The sequence below is a fragment of the Coffea eugenioides genome, chromosome 6 (genome assembly GCF_003713205.1).
Source record: "Coffea eugenioides isolate CCC68of chromosome 6, Ceug_1.0, whole genome shotgun sequence".
NCBI classification, from domain to species: domain Eukaryota; kingdom Viridiplantae; phylum Streptophyta; class Magnoliopsida; order Gentianales; family Rubiaceae; genus Coffea; species Coffea eugenioides.
Window position 1 is genome coordinate 9,195,739 of NC_040040.1, and position 16,915 is coordinate 9,212,653.

A 16,915-nucleotide genomic window follows, 5' to 3' on the forward strand; every position below is an offset into this window, starting at 1 on the left:
TACCAAGAAAATGTGGCCACTGAACCATGATAAAATGGCTAAATAAAATTGCTTAAAGAGAACGTAAGAGGTGCGAGCCTGACGAGGATTGAACCACCATCAGATCATACGGGTGCACCACCCACCTGTATGAACATTGATAGGAGGCAAGGTTTGCACCCTTGACCTCCCATCCCATAGATAATGTGATGGTCAACTCCTTTTGAGGGAGTTTCGATGGAGTAGGTTTCCCCATCCCCCATTTTAGAAGTAGGAGTAGGTTAGACTAAATTAGACGTGTCGTTACACGAAAAAAAAAAAAGAACGTAAGAGGTGAAACAGTGAAAGAGGAATTGGTATTGCTGGTTATGATTTTGGTTAAATGAGTTGTTCTCGGAATCTCAAAGAGATGCGCATCAATCCCAAGGATATACAAATTTAAATGTTGTTCTAGTCCTGATCGAAGAGATTTAGTTTAGTACTTAACGTTGAAATTTTAAAACTTACAGATCCGTATTCAAATCTTTTCTTCTCTATCCGCATTTCTTAAATCCTATACAAGAGTTGAGTCGGTCTTTAAAACCTGTCATCAATAGGCTCTGATTTAGGAATATTAAAGATATACAGGTGAAATCCATTATTAATCTTCTTTGCGAAAAAAGGAAAATAATATTTAAGAAAGTAAGGAATTTATTCCATGTCAGGAGGAATATTTAAAGGCTACAAATTTAAGTTCTTGTTTGGTATAACCATGTATTCTTATTTTTATTGAAATTGGAGATTAGTGAGTATGTTGCCTTTTGTATATATTTTTTTTTTTTTGAGGAATATGATGCACAAGTATTCGTACAGTAATATTTAGGGCATCCCAAATTTTATTTTTGGTTAATTGCTCTATACTGTTTTACACCGGAAAAAGCTTCATTTACTGAAAGAAAAAAAATTGTACTAGTAAACTCCTTATTCCTATTTAATATTCCGAGTTAATGACCATGAAGATAGTACTAAAAGTTATTATGACAGTAGAGTGAGTAGACAGAATCGATTGTTTGTGACAGAGCAACATGATGGCTCTACAGCTTCTCCCTCAATCTCCTATTCTTCAAGCTCAAGGCCACATCTTCCCAGGTGTCCGTTGCTTCAGTCCCTCCAAAGATTCAAACTTTATCTCCCTAAGCTCAAGCCCTCTTCTCAAAATCCAACAATACGCTCTCCCCAAGCTCCTAGCTTGTAAATTCTCAAGAAAATCTCAGTTTCACAGATTCCAGTGTAAAGGGTTTAAAGACACCAATCAAGAGAGCAAGGTTGTCCTGGACACTAAAGAAGGCGGCGGGGGCGGTGGTGGAGACGGAGGAGATGGTGATGGAGAGGATGGGGATGTTGAGAAAGGTTCTGAATTTTTGCCAGAATGGTTGAATTTCACTTCTGATGATGCAAAAACAGTTTTTGCAGCATTGGCTATATCACTTGCATTTAGATCATTTATTGCTGAACCAAGATATATTCCTTCATTGTCCATGTATCCCACATTTGATGTTGGGGATCGAGTTGTAGCTGAAAAGGTAGTACTTTTGTGCCATTTGTTTGTCTTTAATTCGTTTAGTATTATAATCTCTGCTTGTGAATTTGAACCTTTAGTATGTGAAATTGAAATCAAGACTTAGCAATCTTTTAGAACCAAAACTGAGGCTTATGTCGTACGAGGATGACATCATATTTGATATTCAGGAATTGTACTACGGAGAAAAGACAGTATTTAAGAATCAATTTCGATATTTGACTGCTTAGATTTTTTGTTGATGAAGAATGATGAACTTAGTTGACCAAGTTCCAGACACTGCTTGGTTTATGAGAGGCTTTGGTCAGCTGCCTTGGCAATTGCAGATAGGTTTAATGTGATTCTATGATTGTGACTGATGACGTTTTCTCCTTGGTTTAGCAGTTGCAAATAAACTCATTCTGACTCTTGTTCTAAGTTAATGCTTGTTTCAGCTGGCTTCGGTTTCTTATTTTCTATTATGGTCATGATTTTAAATGTTCACTAATAGTTTGTACTGATAAAGAAGTTGAAAGTTTTATCCTGTGTTGATTATCTGAAAAGACATAACCATTGTATTGAACATCTCTTCGAATTATCAGAAGTGAAGCCAGTAAGGATGCTAATTGCCAATGGGTTACAGAAACACACCATCCATGTTTGCAATCTTCTGAACTTTGTTTCCAGCATGTGTTTTAAGAGCATGTAATGGTTTTGAATCCTACAGCCTTCATAGTTGAAAGAAAGCATTCTATATTTATATTTGGCACTTATATTTCTTAGGATTGCTAATGAAGCAACAAAGTGAGAATCTTGATAGCATATTCAATTACTTTCACCTTCAATATTTCCAGGTCAGTTACTATTTCAGAAGGCCCTGTCCCAATGATATTGTAATTTTTAAAAGCCCTCCAGTTCTCCAGGAAGTAGGGTATACGGATGATGATGTTTTCATCAAACGAGTTGTTGCAAAGGAAGGAGATACTGTTGAGGTATCTCCTCTTTTCCTGTTGTGGCTCTCAAATATGCATTACTGTTTAAGCTGTGTTTTAATGGTAATCCGGTGCACTGTTAGAATTGCCATTGGGTTTGATATTCAGATGCCTGGTCTTAGAATAATAGTTTGTCGCCACTTATTGGTTATGTAATCTTATTTGATCAAAAAGTAAGAAATAATTAGAAACTGTTTATTGTTCTGAATTACATATATTGAGATTGTTCACTTGTATTCCTATCTTCTAATCTTGGAAAGCAGAATAAATTAACATGCAGATACTAGAGTGACGTCAAAAGGGACCTTCTGCAAATTATTGTGTCTTGTTTAGCAAATTGGGCACCTTTTATTCAGGATTCTTTCACAAAAACATGTATTACTTCATTTTACCCAAGTATTATTTCACATTAGAGTTAAACTTGCCATTTTTATTCTTTCTTTCTGTATTCCGGAACCATCATGAAACTTTGGCACTGGAATAGTTGTTTGGAGAAGATGCTACAGTATATGGATTAGTTGTGTGCTTCATACAGGATAATCGTGCCTAGAGATGGGCCCAGTAGACCTTCCATGATCTGCCACTAACTCGTGGCTTCTGGTCCTCAAGCACTGGTATTTTGCTGTCATAATTGTATACAAGGTGAAAGGGAATTAGCCAGATGGTGGGACTTGTATGATGTTAGACTTCCGTCTTTCTGGAATTGCTGGCTGGAAAATATTTTGTTTTCTTCTGTTGTTTGACTATTTTAAAATGTGTTTAGCATCCATTTTCTTAAACTTATAGTTAGTCTCAGCAAGATGGTAAACAACTTTTACTCATCTTGGACAATCCTTTTTTGTGCAGGTTCATGAAGGGAAGCTTGTGGTAAACGGGGTAGTAAGAGGTGAAGATTTTATTCTTGAAGGCCCCAAGTATGAGATGACAGCGATTGTAAGTCCATTTTGTGTTCATTTTATTGCTTTGATTTCTGCTCTGTGTGGCTCCTATTCAGGATGGTGTTTTGTGTGTTAAAAGAATATATATATTTTTTGAAGCATACAAGGATTTTGATCCATAACACTAACTGAGCAAAGACTTATCCCAATTAGGACGGGGTGGTTCTAAGCTGTAATGTTATGTATTGGTATTACGATTTTAGATGTTTTGATTATTCCATGGACTCGGAATTTGAATTTCTCATAAAGATAGTGTTTAATCTTTGTGCAGAGGGTACCCGAGAACTCAGTTTTTGTGATGGGTGATAATCGAAATAACAGCTACGACTCACATGTTTGGTAACTTTATTTCCTTCTTTTGTGGAGTTGTAGATATCATTTTAATGCTTGTTATTCTTTAAACTTGTTTTTAACATATGTTCCTTTTTTAGGGGTCCCCTGCCCTTAAAGAATATTATAGGGAGATCGATATTTCGATATTGGCCTCTAACTAGGATAGGTAGCACAGTGCTTCCAGAAAGCTGTGTCTTTGACAAGCAGGAGACTAGTTTGGCAGCAAATAATACACCATCTGAGTCGCCTAATAATTGAAGGTGCAGATTTGTTCTCCTTTGTATTTCTCAATTTTAGAGAAAATGTTAATTAGAGATGGAAGAGTAATATCTCATAGAGATGGTATAATTTATCAAGGCCTTGTTACTAATTTCCTGTGCATGTTCCTTTGTGTTCATTGCACCATATGTAGCCTTAGAAGATTCTCACTCCCGTCACCTGCCCGTGATCTCAGGGCCATTTGATAGATACAGCTGATTGTTTGTAATATTAGTACCTGATAAAAGATACATTCTTTTCATTGAATGCCATGTTTTCTGGGGTTGGAAATGCCTTGTGTATCCAAAACAGCAAATGAGATTGGGATGATTCTTCATCGATGTTATGTATCATTGTATCTTACATAACTTGGGAGAAATATTTGGAGTCATTTCGTTATCAAACCCTGTATCTTCTCTGGTAGATTGCGATGCATAAAAACTGATTAATGTTGATTCAGTGAATTGAAAAGGATTGGAAATCAACAGCTTCTTGTCACTCTTTGCATATGGAATCGTTGCAGCGAGAATGTGAATATCTGTCGTGGCCTGGATACCATCTTCTAGCTTAGGTTACCCCTGCTCTATGTAAAATCATTACCAGGGACTAAAGTAATGTAGAAAAAGCATTAATTTGAGTGCACAGCAACATGATTAGAGTTCTTCAATGTACTTGACAAGGATTGACAACTCTGTTGGACTGCAGGCAGTGCAGAGATTTTTTTCCCCCCGGGAGTGGGGAGAGGGAGGGGGAGGGGGAGGGGGAGGGGGTGGGGTGCAGGTAGTTGCTCAAAACATTTCAGGTGCCATACAAGTAAGTATTTCTGCGAATTTACCACTTCTGCTTCTGCCTGTTCATTTACCGAAGTTGGACACCTCAAGCTTGATACCTTACAGTAGGGCAGTTATATTGTGGAGACGACTAATAATTGATGTTCTAACAATAGTGATCAATTATGTACAAATAAAACACTACAGTTAAAGATAATTGCTTCCAGAGTCTTGAGAATTGCTTGAGCTATGGCTAGAACAAGCTTTACTGGAGGTTAAAATTATAACGTAGGGCTTCTTTGCAGTTCGCAGTCAATTAAATATACAAGAATCTGGGTGAAATTTGATTTCCTCCATGCGTTCAGTATTGAAGACCATGGAACAAGAGACGCGCTTTTGGTATTTGGTCTTGACCAACTTACCAACTAGATACCCTAGTGATTGGATTTCCATGTTCAACTTCAGTGGAACCTCTGTGTCATCATCATCTAATGTTGCCCCTGCACCATAGAGAGGAATGCTACGCCCATCTAGGTTCACTGATATGGTCCTTGAACTTGTTCTTGGTTGATAATATCTCTTCAACTTCAAAAAACGAAACGCAAACTGTCAATGAAACAGGAATTTTACCAAAAAGAGAAGCTCTTACTTTAGGTATAAACATTGTTCTGTGAGGCAGGCAGAGACGGTATTGAGACGCTTACCTCACCAGTTGCAACTGTCATTTCGAAATACATTAGATCAACCATCTTGGATCCGACATAAATGCCAAAGAATGTAGCAGGGTTGTGAATGGACATGGTTGCTGTACAGTTAACTGTAAGCAACTTGGTTGGAACACCAGTTCGATCGGAGCCTTGCCCGAGATAAAAGTTGTGTACTCTCAAGCTCTGGTAATTCATCAAGATACAGACGTTGTAAGGGCACAAGTAAATTACTGTAAGCTCTGATAATTCAACTAGTTACACGTTCGTCAAATGGATATAATCTCTGACATGAAAACTTAAAATTGTGAAAGGGAGAAGTTTCAATTTAATACTAACGTTAGCTCCAATTTTTCTCTGCAAAGATCTTCGTTGATAGTGGCATTATCCATGTATGAATCAGTCCAGCAAATTAAGGAATTAAGTAAAGGATATACCTTCATGCTGATTTGAAGTCTGTAAGGCCTACTAGCGGCCCAGATGATCACGCAACACGCAGTAAAAACCACTGCAACCCCCACGAAAGCTGCTAATAAAGGTGACCTTTTCTCATCATCTTCATGCGAATCATCATAAACACCCTCCTCTTCAACTAAACTGCATTCTTGCCATCCCTTGCCACTTCTCTTCCTGCTGATCCTCGGCCATCGCCAATTCCCCGAGACCCTGCTGGCCGACGAAGATCTGGGATTGGATTGCCTCCCATAGGTTGAGGTACGAGGAGACTCCATTGGGCTACTACTACTATTGTAAGCTGGGGTGGCTTGACAAGAAGCGGTAGCAGATGCTTTGTCCGCATCGTCATGGGAATCGAGAGAAGGGCTTTGTACGTAGTACACGGGAGGTTTAGGGGAGGCAGGGTAGGAGGATGGTGGGGATAAGGTTGCAAAATCTGATTCAGACTTGGCGTGTATCATCTTCCCAAGCTATAAATGGTATCTTTCCAATTCAATGCAGACAGAAACAAGCGAATATTTCCCGGCCAAATTGAGTACAAGATGCAATTACCAAACCCATAAGCAGTCAACAAGAATTAAGAAGGTCTTCTATTTTGCCTTCAAATTGGGTACATCTGCATGGAGTAAGCGACTCGCCCTCCCTACGCCTCTCCAATGTCCAAATGATTGAAGAAAGTTCAACTCGTTTTTCTCCTTCCTGTGATCCCACACAACGGAAAATAGGGTGCATGCATGTGTTGAGATGATTGCAGCAAGCCAATCAAAGTAAATCATGAAAGAAGATATTTGATTTGGACTGGAACTGATCTGGGGCTTTACTTTAACTTCTTGTGGGTTTTTTTGGTGGGGAGTCTTTCTGTGCCGTGTTATACTAATAGGGGAAAAAGTAGGTAACTGGTACGCCTTTTTCTCTGATTCGTAACTGCCGAACAGATTGTCGAGTAGGACTGATTCAAACACACTAATTAGTTTTGAAAAAAAAATTATTTTTTTTCGTAAATATATCTCTCAATCACCTTTTTATCTCATCTACACGCCTGCTACTAGCTGAATTGGACTTAAGACGCAAGGCTTACAATTTGTGAGCGAAGGAAAGAAGATTTTATGAGGTTGAGGAGATGAGCCTAAGGATCTGTTTGATAACATAAAAAAGTGGTGAAACTGAACTTTTTCAGACATTTGGATATTTTGGGTGTTTGATAAGTAAAAATCCAACTGTTGAACTTGTTAAGCGGTGCTAAATTTGTATGTATTTTTTTCAGTACAAAAATCGTAACTGAATGTTTAATTCTGATAAAAATCAATAGAATTACTTCAACTACCTTATTTTATCTATCAAATCTACCTTCATTTGTTAATTATATTTAAAATTCTTATCTAATTAAACAATATGATATTCTCTATTCAAAATCCTTATATAATTAAATAATCTGATATTTTCTATCTAACGATTTTCTACTTCTCTTTTCTCTCTTTTTAATGACTTTCACATCTTCTCCATACTTCTCATATAATATATTTCATATTTTTTATATTAATTTGATTTAAAAATAAATGTTATTATTTTCATACCTAACAAATTTAAGTTAATTAAATCATAGGTTCTATTTCCTTTTTTGGATGAAAAGATATAAGGGCAAAATTGTACAATTTAACTTATTAAGCATTCAGTTATAAATGTTTATCAAACAGTATAAATAGTTTCAGCATTCAAATTCAGACATTAATATATATTCTTTTCAGTGCTTAAAATTCAGCAAATTAATTGTTTCAGTATTCGAATTTCAGAATTCAGATTCAGTTTTAACCTAAGTTGTCAAAGTTGTTACCCCTTGCTAAGCTGTTGAAATCTGCAACGCATTTGGCCCAAAATGAGTCACAGTCTATACTTTTGAAGCCCATGGCCCATACAAGGATTCAAAAGACTAGCCCAAGTTCAGCACAATTAATAATACGGCGCTCGAGGAGAAGGGAAGTCGGCAGAAAACCCTAGCTCCCTCTTCCGTTCCTCCCCGAACACCAAAACCCTCTCGCTATATCTCCGTGTATAAGTAGGTGGCGAGTCGATAGAAGTATCAGCAGCACTAATATTTTGGGGGGGATCGTTGGGTTGGGGTAGGGCTAGTCTTCTAGTCTTCTAGTTCTATGATTCAGTTCTATCTTCCTTTTCTCCTTTTTCTGTATTTTTAGGTAAATCGAAAGCCTGTTGGAGCATGTGAATTTTCCTCCATCCATATTGTTTGTGATTTTATTTTCTGCGTTTGGGCCTATGATTAAATTTCATTAAAACATTGACAAGCATATGTCTGAATTTATGCTGTGTTGACAGATCTAATCTTCTCAATGAGGCCCTCTACGTTTCTTCTGGTCTGTTTTTATTTTGGGGTTTTCTTTTCGAGTGTGTGCTCTCTCTGTTCATTTCAAGCAAAACTTTGGTTAACATGATGATTATTTTTTATTTATCATCGTGATTTTTTAAAAAAATTCCGTTTGGAGTTTCCTTTTGTTTTCTCAAAATGCTTTCTTTTTCTTTTTAAGATGAACGTAATAGAAGAATGCCAATGATGATTTACAGTGATGATGTTATGTATGAGAAATCAGGGATTACAACACCACTCTACTGCCTTCCTTCTGAGGCAATACTACTTTATTCTTACTCTATTCCCTTTTTTTTCATCTCTTTTTGTTTTTTGTTTTTTTAAATTTTTTCAAGCTACGTTTTAGATTCTCACTTTAGCTACGTTTAAGTTTGATTCTTCATTAACCAGAAGGTATAACACAGGGCTACTTTTTCAAACTTGTTTTAGACAAGGAATTAATCGAGTCATGGGAGATTGTGAAGTCAGGTGATGATCAGAAGCATAGTTCAAATGATAAATCATTTTTTAACGTGATTATAAAATTTCTGAAGTCTTTCGCTCCTATCTGATGGCACTTCTGACTCCCATGAAATTATTCCATTTAGCTCTTTAATTTTTTTTTCTTTTTTCTTTTCCTTCATTAATGGTTAATCAAAAAGTATCGTCGCTGTTTGTAGTATTTCTTTGTTCTGGAATATTGCAGAAGATTTTTTTTTTTTTGAGGGAAAGAGTTACAGAAGATTCAACTTTTTCCCTCTTTTGGGGACAGTGATGAATGAATCATATTGGTCTCGTTCGGCGTAATGGTGTTCAATGCGAATACCTTGCCGACCATCCTGATATATCACCACCCATAAACTGAGTCCCCCAACTCAAAATTTGTATTTTTGTTTTCTGAGTTCTTTAACATTTTAAACCTTGAAAGCTCCTGAATTTGTCTGCAATACCATGTTGCTGTCCGAGTCTAATGGCCCCAAATCGTGCAACTTTAAAGAGAAACTGTACAGAATGCTAAAAGTACTCTTTTTTAAGCACTGTATTTTTCTTGTCCTAAACAGCATACTGCTTCTAACATTCATGCTTGGACAAAGTTTGTTTTATCAGATAATTTAGTGGCAGTTCAGCAAAATAAATGGATGAGCTTGGTATCAGATAATGGAAGTATGCAAACGAAGATGATACGGAACAATAGATGCTGCATATGCTGTGTGAGGACAGACATCAGGTTGGAAAAACGAAGTCGATGAAAACCATGGCAGAAACACAAGTAAAAGAACCAAAAAAAAAAGAGCGCTTCTCTCTCTCCTGGTTCTAAGGCCATTAGAAAAGAAAACAATCAAACCAAGAAAAAGGCCGATGATATGGCATAATTTGGATCTCACAATTGGGTGAAAAAAAATGCAATCTCTGCTTATCCGACCCAATACGAGCAACACGACGGCCTTAATTGGTGTGCCAAGAAATCTGCTAATTCATTTGCCAGCCCATGCGAGAAATTCTCCTAGTTAGAACCTTAACCAAATCTCAACAAGGGCACCTCGCCAAAGACGAAATGCGTGCGCTGATGAGATTGCATTGTGCTGTAAATTTACCTCAAATGAACACCCAAGGCGGTAATAAAATCCTTAACAAGTTTTTTATTTTTTATTTTTTGGGTGCGTGTTTGTACCAGAATGGGATAAAACAAGAAACCGAATTTCAAGTGATTTTAAAAGCTTTTTTACCGGAGGAAAAATTTGACGTGATTAGCATGTTTTAAAATAAAAAAAAAAAAAAAATTGAAGGCAGAGAACTTTCAGTCAATTTGCCAATGCTTTTAAACAAGTTAAATGAAGAGCCTTTAAATATCTTAAATACATGATAATGAATTCCATGAACGTGTGCTTCGCACATAGAGATTGACTCCACGGAGCCACATTCATTGGGTAGGTTCTTCGTATGATATACAAACTCAAGTTCTTTTGGTCATTAGGACCGTGGCTAAAAAGGTTAGATAATGTCCTACAATGGATGGTGTCTCGAATCGTTGGATCCCTGCGTCCTAAAGAACAATAGGCAAAATAATTCTGTACATCGTACAGTTTTTTAGAGGATCACTTTCGATTTCAAGAAATAGTTTATACAAGGTTTTCTAAACGATAACATGTTATCCCGTAAATCAGAATCATGAAATGTTTGTTGTACCATTAGTTACAATATCATAGCTCGTTTTACCTATTTCTTTAGCAAAGATGGTGCAGGTTTTTTCACTCTTCCTGCGAGGGTAAATGGATACGTTCTTCAAGAATTGAATGCCCGGATATTTCGACTCTGAACACAGGCGTTTAGGCTTAGCACATACAATGTCTGATGTTTTACCACGCAATATTGCAACTGAACCTTAAAATTAGAATATATATATTAAAGAGAGAAAATATGAATATAAGATTAAATATACAAGTATTTGGGCACTACAAAATCTTAACTAATTCGTACCTCCTTTTCTTGTATATATCTATCCTAAAAAGAAGTAAAATGGTTTTTTCTCCAAGCTTATGCTCCAATGGCTTTTTCTTCGACCGCGTAGGTTATTTATTTATTTTTCCTCCTCCTAACTTTTCATAATGCCCCCTCTTTCTCTTTTTAACTCCCCCCGTAGACTTAGCAAACTTCTATAATGATTTAGATCATCTGTTACGGAGCCAAAATCTACTGTAATCGATTTCCACATATCCGTCCGTACAACTTTGGAATCCGTCAACAAACTAGGTGGAAACACACTAAAATAAGTAAAAGTCATATTTAGGACGAAACTGAATACTTTTACCGCCTTGGACCATCACCATTCCAGTCAATCCGGCGATCAGCTTCTTACATCAAAATAAAACAATGACTACCTCCAAAAAAAAAATTGCAGGGGTAAAACATGGGTTAGTTAACTATAGCCATTGACATGAAAGGGTCGTGTTATTAACCCCTACAACTGGATCCACTAATCTCGCAAGAGTTTCAGGATTTAAGAATTGAAAGCCGAGGGACCCAAATTTGCATTGAACCTGTACCTTAACCAAGCCATTTGCATCTTAAGCAAAGCCACGTTGTGGACATTACATAGATTAACACACTATCTTGAAGTAATGTATGGAAACATTCACCAAAACTCGCGTAAGATTCAGTATTTTAATATGAGATGTGCTACAATCGTGAAGAATTCTGCCTTCTGTATGTACAAAATCTCATTCATCAATTCGGGAAATGAAGAGTTGCGAAAACCAGGGCTCAAAAGACAGTAGACACCATATGTGTGGACAAACTCAGGCTAATGGTAAGAGGAAGGAGATGAAACAAAAAATGAATTTATCTTGGGAACTAACTGCATTTCTACACAACAGCTATAGCCCTACATTTTCACCTTTTGGGATCCTCAATATGTGACAACAATAATAAGACTTCGAGGCAAATGATTGGAGAACCATTGTAGTTCAGTATGCCTATGGTATCGAGTCGTGTGGCAAATATATCAGCAGCTTGAAATATGAAGGAACCAGCAGCTTGGCCACGGCTATGGTCATCAGCCTCAAGTTCTGTCGGGACTAATCCTGTCCACTTGAACTATTCTCGGATCCAATGTCGAAAGGATCTGCGGCATTGACATCCCGCCAGAAACAACAATCTCTGCAAGCATAAAGGAAAACTTGTTGGCACGCATTAATTGAGTCCCACAATGAGCATTCAAGAGATAGTAAAAGAACAACTTGTTTCTCATTATATAAGGATAGCACGAAAGCAAGAATCCAGGTCAAGAACTAGGGTTAGTTGATATGGATATCAATCCATACAAGTAAACAATACAAATGATTGGCAGTCTATATTCACATATGAAAGGATCTCTTACCAATTCCTTCTCGGACAGACAAGTTTGGCCTAAGAACTTCATTGGAGTTCACCAGAAATATGTCACCAATGTAGAGATGGTTTGTTGGGACATACACACAGCATAGTTCTTCCTCTCCAGAATAATTCTGGTTCAAGAAAATCAGGCCTCAAATGAAATTTTCTCAAATAATGCCCAGACAATTTACAACAAACACTCAGTCGTTAATGTGTTTTTACAAAGCACATACAAACATTATGCATGTAAAAAAGTACTCAACAACTTTCCCATTTGTATACATAACCTGAACAGTCATTTAGTTGCCAGTCTGACAAGAAAACAAGCGTTGATATTTTAGTGGAGGAGGCGGTTCTGGTTTTATCCAACTCAGTTCATGAAGCTTCAGGTGAAACTAGGATGTCAAACTAAGGGAGGGGGCAACAAATGGGTAGAGTAGATTCTCAAAGCGCTCAGCTTCATAGCAGATGATGTGGCTATCTAATTGCAAAGTTGATGCATAACTCCTTAGTTGTGGCAGTAACAAGGTTGAATCTTGCTTGTCAGTTTACTGTTTAGTCAATTTATAAATTATGCATCAACATACATATAGAATAGAATACGGGACACTTCCTGAGCCACAACCAAAAACACACACAAACAAAGCATGCATTGTATGAAGCCAGGTTGCTAATCAGTAGCAAACAGATGAAATCAGAAGCATGAGACAGCATTATCAACAGCAGTGGAATAAAACAATAGTAGTAACGGCAGGAAATCAACAAGAGAAAACAAGCTCACAACTAGCTACGAAAGCATCAAAGAAAGTCAGCAACAGCAAAAACTTTCATAGTTAAAAAAGAGTTTTTCTGGTGCAGATGATCATAGTTGGTAAACCATGGATCTCCAACACAAAGTGAAAATGCACAGTCAAGGAATCCAAGTCTCTTCATACCTGGAGAATGACAGATGAAGTGATGAAGCCAAACGCATATTCACCTATGCGTGGATGCCGTATGATGGCCACTTCCTTGAATGCCTGGGTGTTTTGATCTGTAAAAGTGTGAACTTAGTCATGATCTAATTCTTGTCAAAGTCGAGAGGAGAGGAAGCATAAGATTAATAACAACACCTGGAGATATGGCAGCACTAATTTGCTTGCAAGCACTGTAAATATGACGAACAAAGGGCATGCGCTTGATGAACCATTCTCCAAGGCTCAAAACAGATGCCCCCAACCATGAGGACATGAATACTCCGACCAAGAAAATGAAAGTGATGGATGTAACAAATCCAAGGCCTAATGAAAAATAGGAGCATGCATAAGCATCAGAGATCCAATAACTATATCAATATTCTCTAGACTGCCATTACCAAAAATTGATCTCAGAAGAAGTAAAAAACTGAAGATTACTGTAGGAAAGGACTGAAATTCAATAGCTGCGTTGTTCATAGCCAATCCTAGTTAATTAAATTTTAAGAATATCAGTAAAACTATAACATAATCTTGCCAAGATGCTTACCGAAAATATCAATTCCAAGCTGTGCATAGATGGGCGAGAAAAATCCATCAACGAAATGGATAAACCACCACGTGATATAGAACGTAATAGCTATTGGCAAAAGAATGACACTGTAAAAAAGACACAGTGAGCAACAACTACACATCAAAAAGCAGAGTTGAACCCCAAATGCAGGAATGTGGAGAACTGTAACAAATGAAGATACCAAACTTAGTAGTAAAGACAATCACAGATTTCTTTGTTCGTGTACTTCAGCAAATTCATAACTGCTGCTATTTTCACATGTAAATATCCAAGATCAACATGCTTTCCATAACAGACAATAAAAGTAAGTGGTGTCACCTTTTGTTTCTTTTGTTTATGTCCTGTAATGAAAAATCCAAACATTCCACCCACCCATGCCTCCCCCCCCCCCAACAAAAAAAACCACCCCTAAAAAAAAGCTCCCCTGCATCATACCAAAGAACGCAAGTTAAGACCATGAACAACAAAAGAAAAACAATTAGGGGCCGCTTGGTCTGAGAGTTTTGGCATGGGGAATGACGATAATTCCAATACTTAGTGCTTGGTACACTGTAATGAGCATTGAAATATTGGAATCATGTCCAAAAATTTGGGGATTCATGATTCCTGACTAAATTGGGAGGAATCACTCAAAATCCTCAATTCATTTCCAACAGTGAATAAATAAAAGATAAAATATTTTGATAAAATACTTCCTTTCTCCCTCTCCTAGACTCCCACCATCGAGCCTCCCCTTCGTCCCTTGGCTTCAACACTTCTCTCTCTCCCATGGCATCTGACAACTCCTCCCTCTTCCCTTGTTTCTGACCACTTTTCCCTCCTCCTCGGCATCTGACAACAACCCCTCCTACTTTGTTTCCAATTTTCTTCCTTTCCATGGCATCTGACAAATCCCTCCTTTTTTCCCACTGCCCGTGACTTTCCCATTGCCCCAGTAGACCCTTTCCTCTCCTCCCTTGCCATCAAATCGTCCTCCTATCACAATTGATCTCTTATGTTCTCTTCTCTTTGTGAAGGGCTCCAACTTGATTGCATTGTATGGTGATTCTAACAGTTTTCAGTAGAGGAAGAAATTTGCCGTTTTCTTTTGGAAATTTTTTTTGCAAATGTCTGAAAGTTCTAGTTGCAATTTTTGAGAAAAGGGAAAAAATGACAAACATCCAGATCTTTTATTGATTAGTCATGAGTTTTTGTTGGTAATTGTTAAACAAAGAACCAAAAAAGATTTGGATTGGTAGTTATTCAGTGGTGGTCTGATGGTGAGCATGATTATCAACCCAGGAAAGAGAACAATAATTAAAAAAATGAAAAATTAATTTTGATACCATTCCAACTATGTTTATACCAAGCACCAGTCTGTAGAATGATACCAGGGGTTCAAACCGATACTGATTTTTTGTGTATTATTCCATCTCCAATTCCAATTCCAGAGCATGAAACAAGCACCCCCTTAGTATATAAGACTCCTGGATTTCCCGCTTTGGCATACCAGGCAGATAGAGGAAGAGCATATCTGCTAATTTGGTTAACCAGATATACCATTTTCCTTAAGCAACTAAATGTGCACAGAAAATGGGCATGAAACATATGAATCAAAATTTGGTTGAGGGAAACTCAAACTATGTATAAATATTTGTAGAGAGCAAAATCACACTTCACGGGCAATATCAGATGTGAGACTAGCAGATTGAAGAGGAAAACAGAATTAGTACCATCCTGTCATGAATTTCTTGGAAGCCCAGCTCCTAATGACTTTGTAGAAGGTCTGGAGTGAGTAAAGACACCAAGAATTTGTCAGACAAGAACTAAGACACAATGAATAAAAATAATAGACTAGAAAAGTTAATGCCGACAGTTAACGCCTAGTACGACAGCAGGGGAAGCATTTCCCTGATGGTTACACGCAAAAATGCAATCATATTTATGAGCTACTGCAGAATTCGGAAGCACCATGAAGAATACAAATAAACTCCTCTTATCCCAACGAATTATATTGACTAATTTGGACTGATATCAATTCAATTATACTAGGAAAGCATGAACGGAATGCCGAAAAGAAATATTGCAAAATCAAACAAACCAGCTACTTTCAGCATTTTCTTTTCTCCTTGCCATCTCTCATGAAACAAAAACCACCCGCAACCCAACAATTTGAAATCATTTCTATGCAGAACATACCTCAAAGTAAGTAAATCAAATGCCATTTCGAAATCCCAACTTGAAACCCATCATTAAAGGCGGGCCTAACTTTAGTCTATGGAATTCAACGAGTATTATATCGATTACTCAATGCAGACAAAGGTTCCAGAGAGCATCAAATCATAAATTAAAGATCACCTAAACCCTAGAACGAACCACATGGAATAGCTAAAAAGTACATATACGGGCAACCCATCAATGGATCTCAAAGATATCAAAGCAGTATCCACCAATGAAAAGAAAAGGGTTCGTCCATAACAAAAGCATTTTTCCGAAAACGAAATAGAAAATCATACCTCCCGGCCAGAGTGATGATGAGAGGAGGAAGCAGAAGAAGAGGGCTTGGAAGAGGAGTCATCGTCAGCATCAACAGAATCAGCGACGGGAATTAGAAGCTCTCGATCTCTTTCTCGACTAGTGCTCCCCATAACCCCAGCTATCCCGGACTTGTTGTCATCACCCATATTACTTGCCCCGCACAAGAAGTGCCCCAGTTCAACTCAAACACCACCTTTCACCCAACACCTCCAAGCCCACCTCAGTCCAAGCACTCCACGACCCAGATGACTCCGTCAAATCCCCAAACACAGTCCAAAAAGTTCCTGCTTTACTCAAAAGAAAGAAAGAAAGAAAAAAAGAGGAAGTGCAGAAGAAGTAAGATAGCTAGCACCAGGAATATTTTATTTTAAGGCTTTTTTGTTTTTTTGGGCGGGGGTATTACTAACTACTACTGTGGTTTGTTTTTACTTATTACTCCCTCCGTCCCACTTTGATAATCCCGTTTTCTTTTTTCGTCTGTCCCAAATTATAATTCACTTTCCAATTGAAGAATGTAATTGTATTTTAATTTTTCTAAAATGCCCTTATTCAATGTAAGTTGTTGTTACTATAAACCTATCTCATTTAATGAGAGTTGATTCTTTTTTTACCATTAATTCAAGTTCCCATAAAGTTGTACTCTATTTAATGTGAGGATATTTTAAAAAAATA

The 16,915-nt window shown here is 37.4% G+C and overlaps 3 protein-coding genes, 1 long non-coding RNA gene and 3 other non-coding genes across 8 annotated transcripts; 5 read left to right on the forward strand and 2 right to left on the reverse strand.

The window, feature by feature from the left end:
* The first annotated feature begins 1,002 nt into the window (after positions 1 to 1,002).
* On the forward strand, positions 1,003 to 4,405 carry LOC113774612 (chloroplast processing peptidase). Of its 2 annotated transcripts, XM_027319180.1 has the most exons (5): positions 1,003 to 1,541; positions 2,371 to 2,508; positions 3,355 to 3,441; positions 3,718 to 3,785; positions 3,878 to 4,405. In XM_027319180.1, the coding sequence occupies exons 1-5, from the start codon at positions 1,044 to 1,046 to the stop codon at positions 4,035 to 4,037; spliced, it is 951 nt and encodes a 316-aa protein (XP_027174981.1). In that variant the 5' UTR covers positions 1,003 to 1,043; the 3' UTR covers positions 4,038 to 4,405. The 2 variants fall into 2 exon arrangements, with proteins under 2 accessions (XP_027174981.1, XP_027174982.1); XM_027319181.1 differs by lacking the exon at positions 2,371 to 2,508.
* Positions 4,406 to 5,064: 659 nt separating this feature from the next.
* On the reverse strand, positions 5,065 to 6,526 carry LOC113776396. Its single transcript, XM_027321540.1, has 3 exons — positions 5,949 to 6,526; positions 5,512 to 5,697; positions 5,065 to 5,392 (listed from the first exon to the last, which is right to left on the reverse strand). The coding sequence occupies exons 1-3, from the start codon at positions 6,426 to 6,428 to the stop codon at positions 5,120 to 5,122; spliced, it is 939 nt and encodes a 312-aa protein (XP_027177341.1). The 5' UTR covers positions 6,429 to 6,526; the 3' UTR covers positions 5,065 to 5,119.
* Positions 6,527 to 7,952: 1,426 nt separating this feature from the next.
* On the forward strand, positions 7,953 to 9,728 carry LOC113775684. Its single transcript, XR_003468914.1, has 2 exons — positions 7,953 to 9,346; positions 9,434 to 9,728. It is a non-coding gene; the product is annotated as an uncharacterized LOC113775684 (long non-coding RNA).
* On the forward strand, positions 8,526 to 8,608 carry LOC113776591. Its single transcript, XR_003469080.1, has one exon. It is a non-coding gene; the product is annotated as a small nucleolar RNA U83 (small nucleolar RNA).
* LOC113776585 lies at positions 8,807 to 8,906 on the forward strand. Its single transcript, XR_003469074.1, has one exon. It is a non-coding gene; the product is annotated as a small nucleolar RNA snR60/Z15/Z230/Z193/J17 (small nucleolar RNA).
* LOC113776586 lies at positions 9,093 to 9,195 on the forward strand. The gene has a single exon (XR_003469075.1). It is a non-coding gene; the product is annotated as a small nucleolar RNA Z43 (small nucleolar RNA).
* A 1,715-nt stretch (positions 9,729 to 11,443) lies between the features above and the next one.
* On the reverse strand, positions 11,444 to 16,601 carry LOC113775866 (protein LIKE COV 1-like). The gene is made up of 7 exons (XM_027320905.1): positions 16,222 to 16,601; positions 15,439 to 15,491; positions 13,703 to 13,812; positions 13,312 to 13,479; positions 13,135 to 13,232; positions 12,204 to 12,330; positions 11,444 to 11,983 (listed from the first exon to the last, which is right to left on the reverse strand). Exons 1-7 carry the CDS (start codon positions 16,387 to 16,389, stop codon positions 11,886 to 11,888), a joined length of 822 nt encoding a protein of 273 aa, XP_027176706.1. The 5' UTR covers positions 16,390 to 16,601; the 3' UTR covers positions 11,444 to 11,885.
* Positions 16,602 to 16,915: the final 314 nt, after the last annotated feature.

Coding starts and splice junctions, on each gene's coding strand:
- LOC113774612 (XM_027319180.1), top strand. CDS start 1,044: ATGATGGCTCTACAGCTTCTCCCTCAATCTCCTATTCTTCAAGCTCAA. Junction 2,509..3,354: donor AGGAAGGAGATACTGTTGAG/GTATCTCCTCTT, acceptor TTTTTTGTGCAG/GTTCATGAAGGGAAGCTTGT. Junction 3,786..3,877: donor AGCTACGACTCACATGTTTG/GTAACTTTATTT, acceptor TTCCTTTTTTAG/GGGTCCCCTGCCCTTAAAGA.
- LOC113776396 (XM_027321540.1), bottom strand. CDS start 6,428: ATGATACACGCCAAGTCTGAATCAGATTTTGCAACCTTATCCCCACCA. Junction 5,698..5,948: donor GACTTCAAATCAGCATGAAG/GTATATCCTTTA, acceptor ATGAATTACCAG/AGCTTGAGAGTACACAACTT. Junction 5,393..5,511: donor TGACAGTTGCAACTGGTGAG/GTAAGCGTCTCA, acceptor CGTTTTTTGAAG/TTGAAGAGATATTATCAACC.
- LOC113775866 (XM_027320905.1), bottom strand. CDS start 16,389: ATGGGTGATGACAACAAGTCCGGGATAGCTGGGGTTATGGGGAGCACT. Junction 13,233..13,311: donor TAGTGCTGCCATATCTCCAG/GTGTTGTTATTA, acceptor ACACTTTTACAG/ATCAAAACACCCAGGCATTC. Junction 12,331..13,134: donor CTTCATCTGTCATTCTCCAG/GTATGAAGAGAC, acceptor TTCTTGAACCAG/AATTATTCTGGAGAGGAAGA.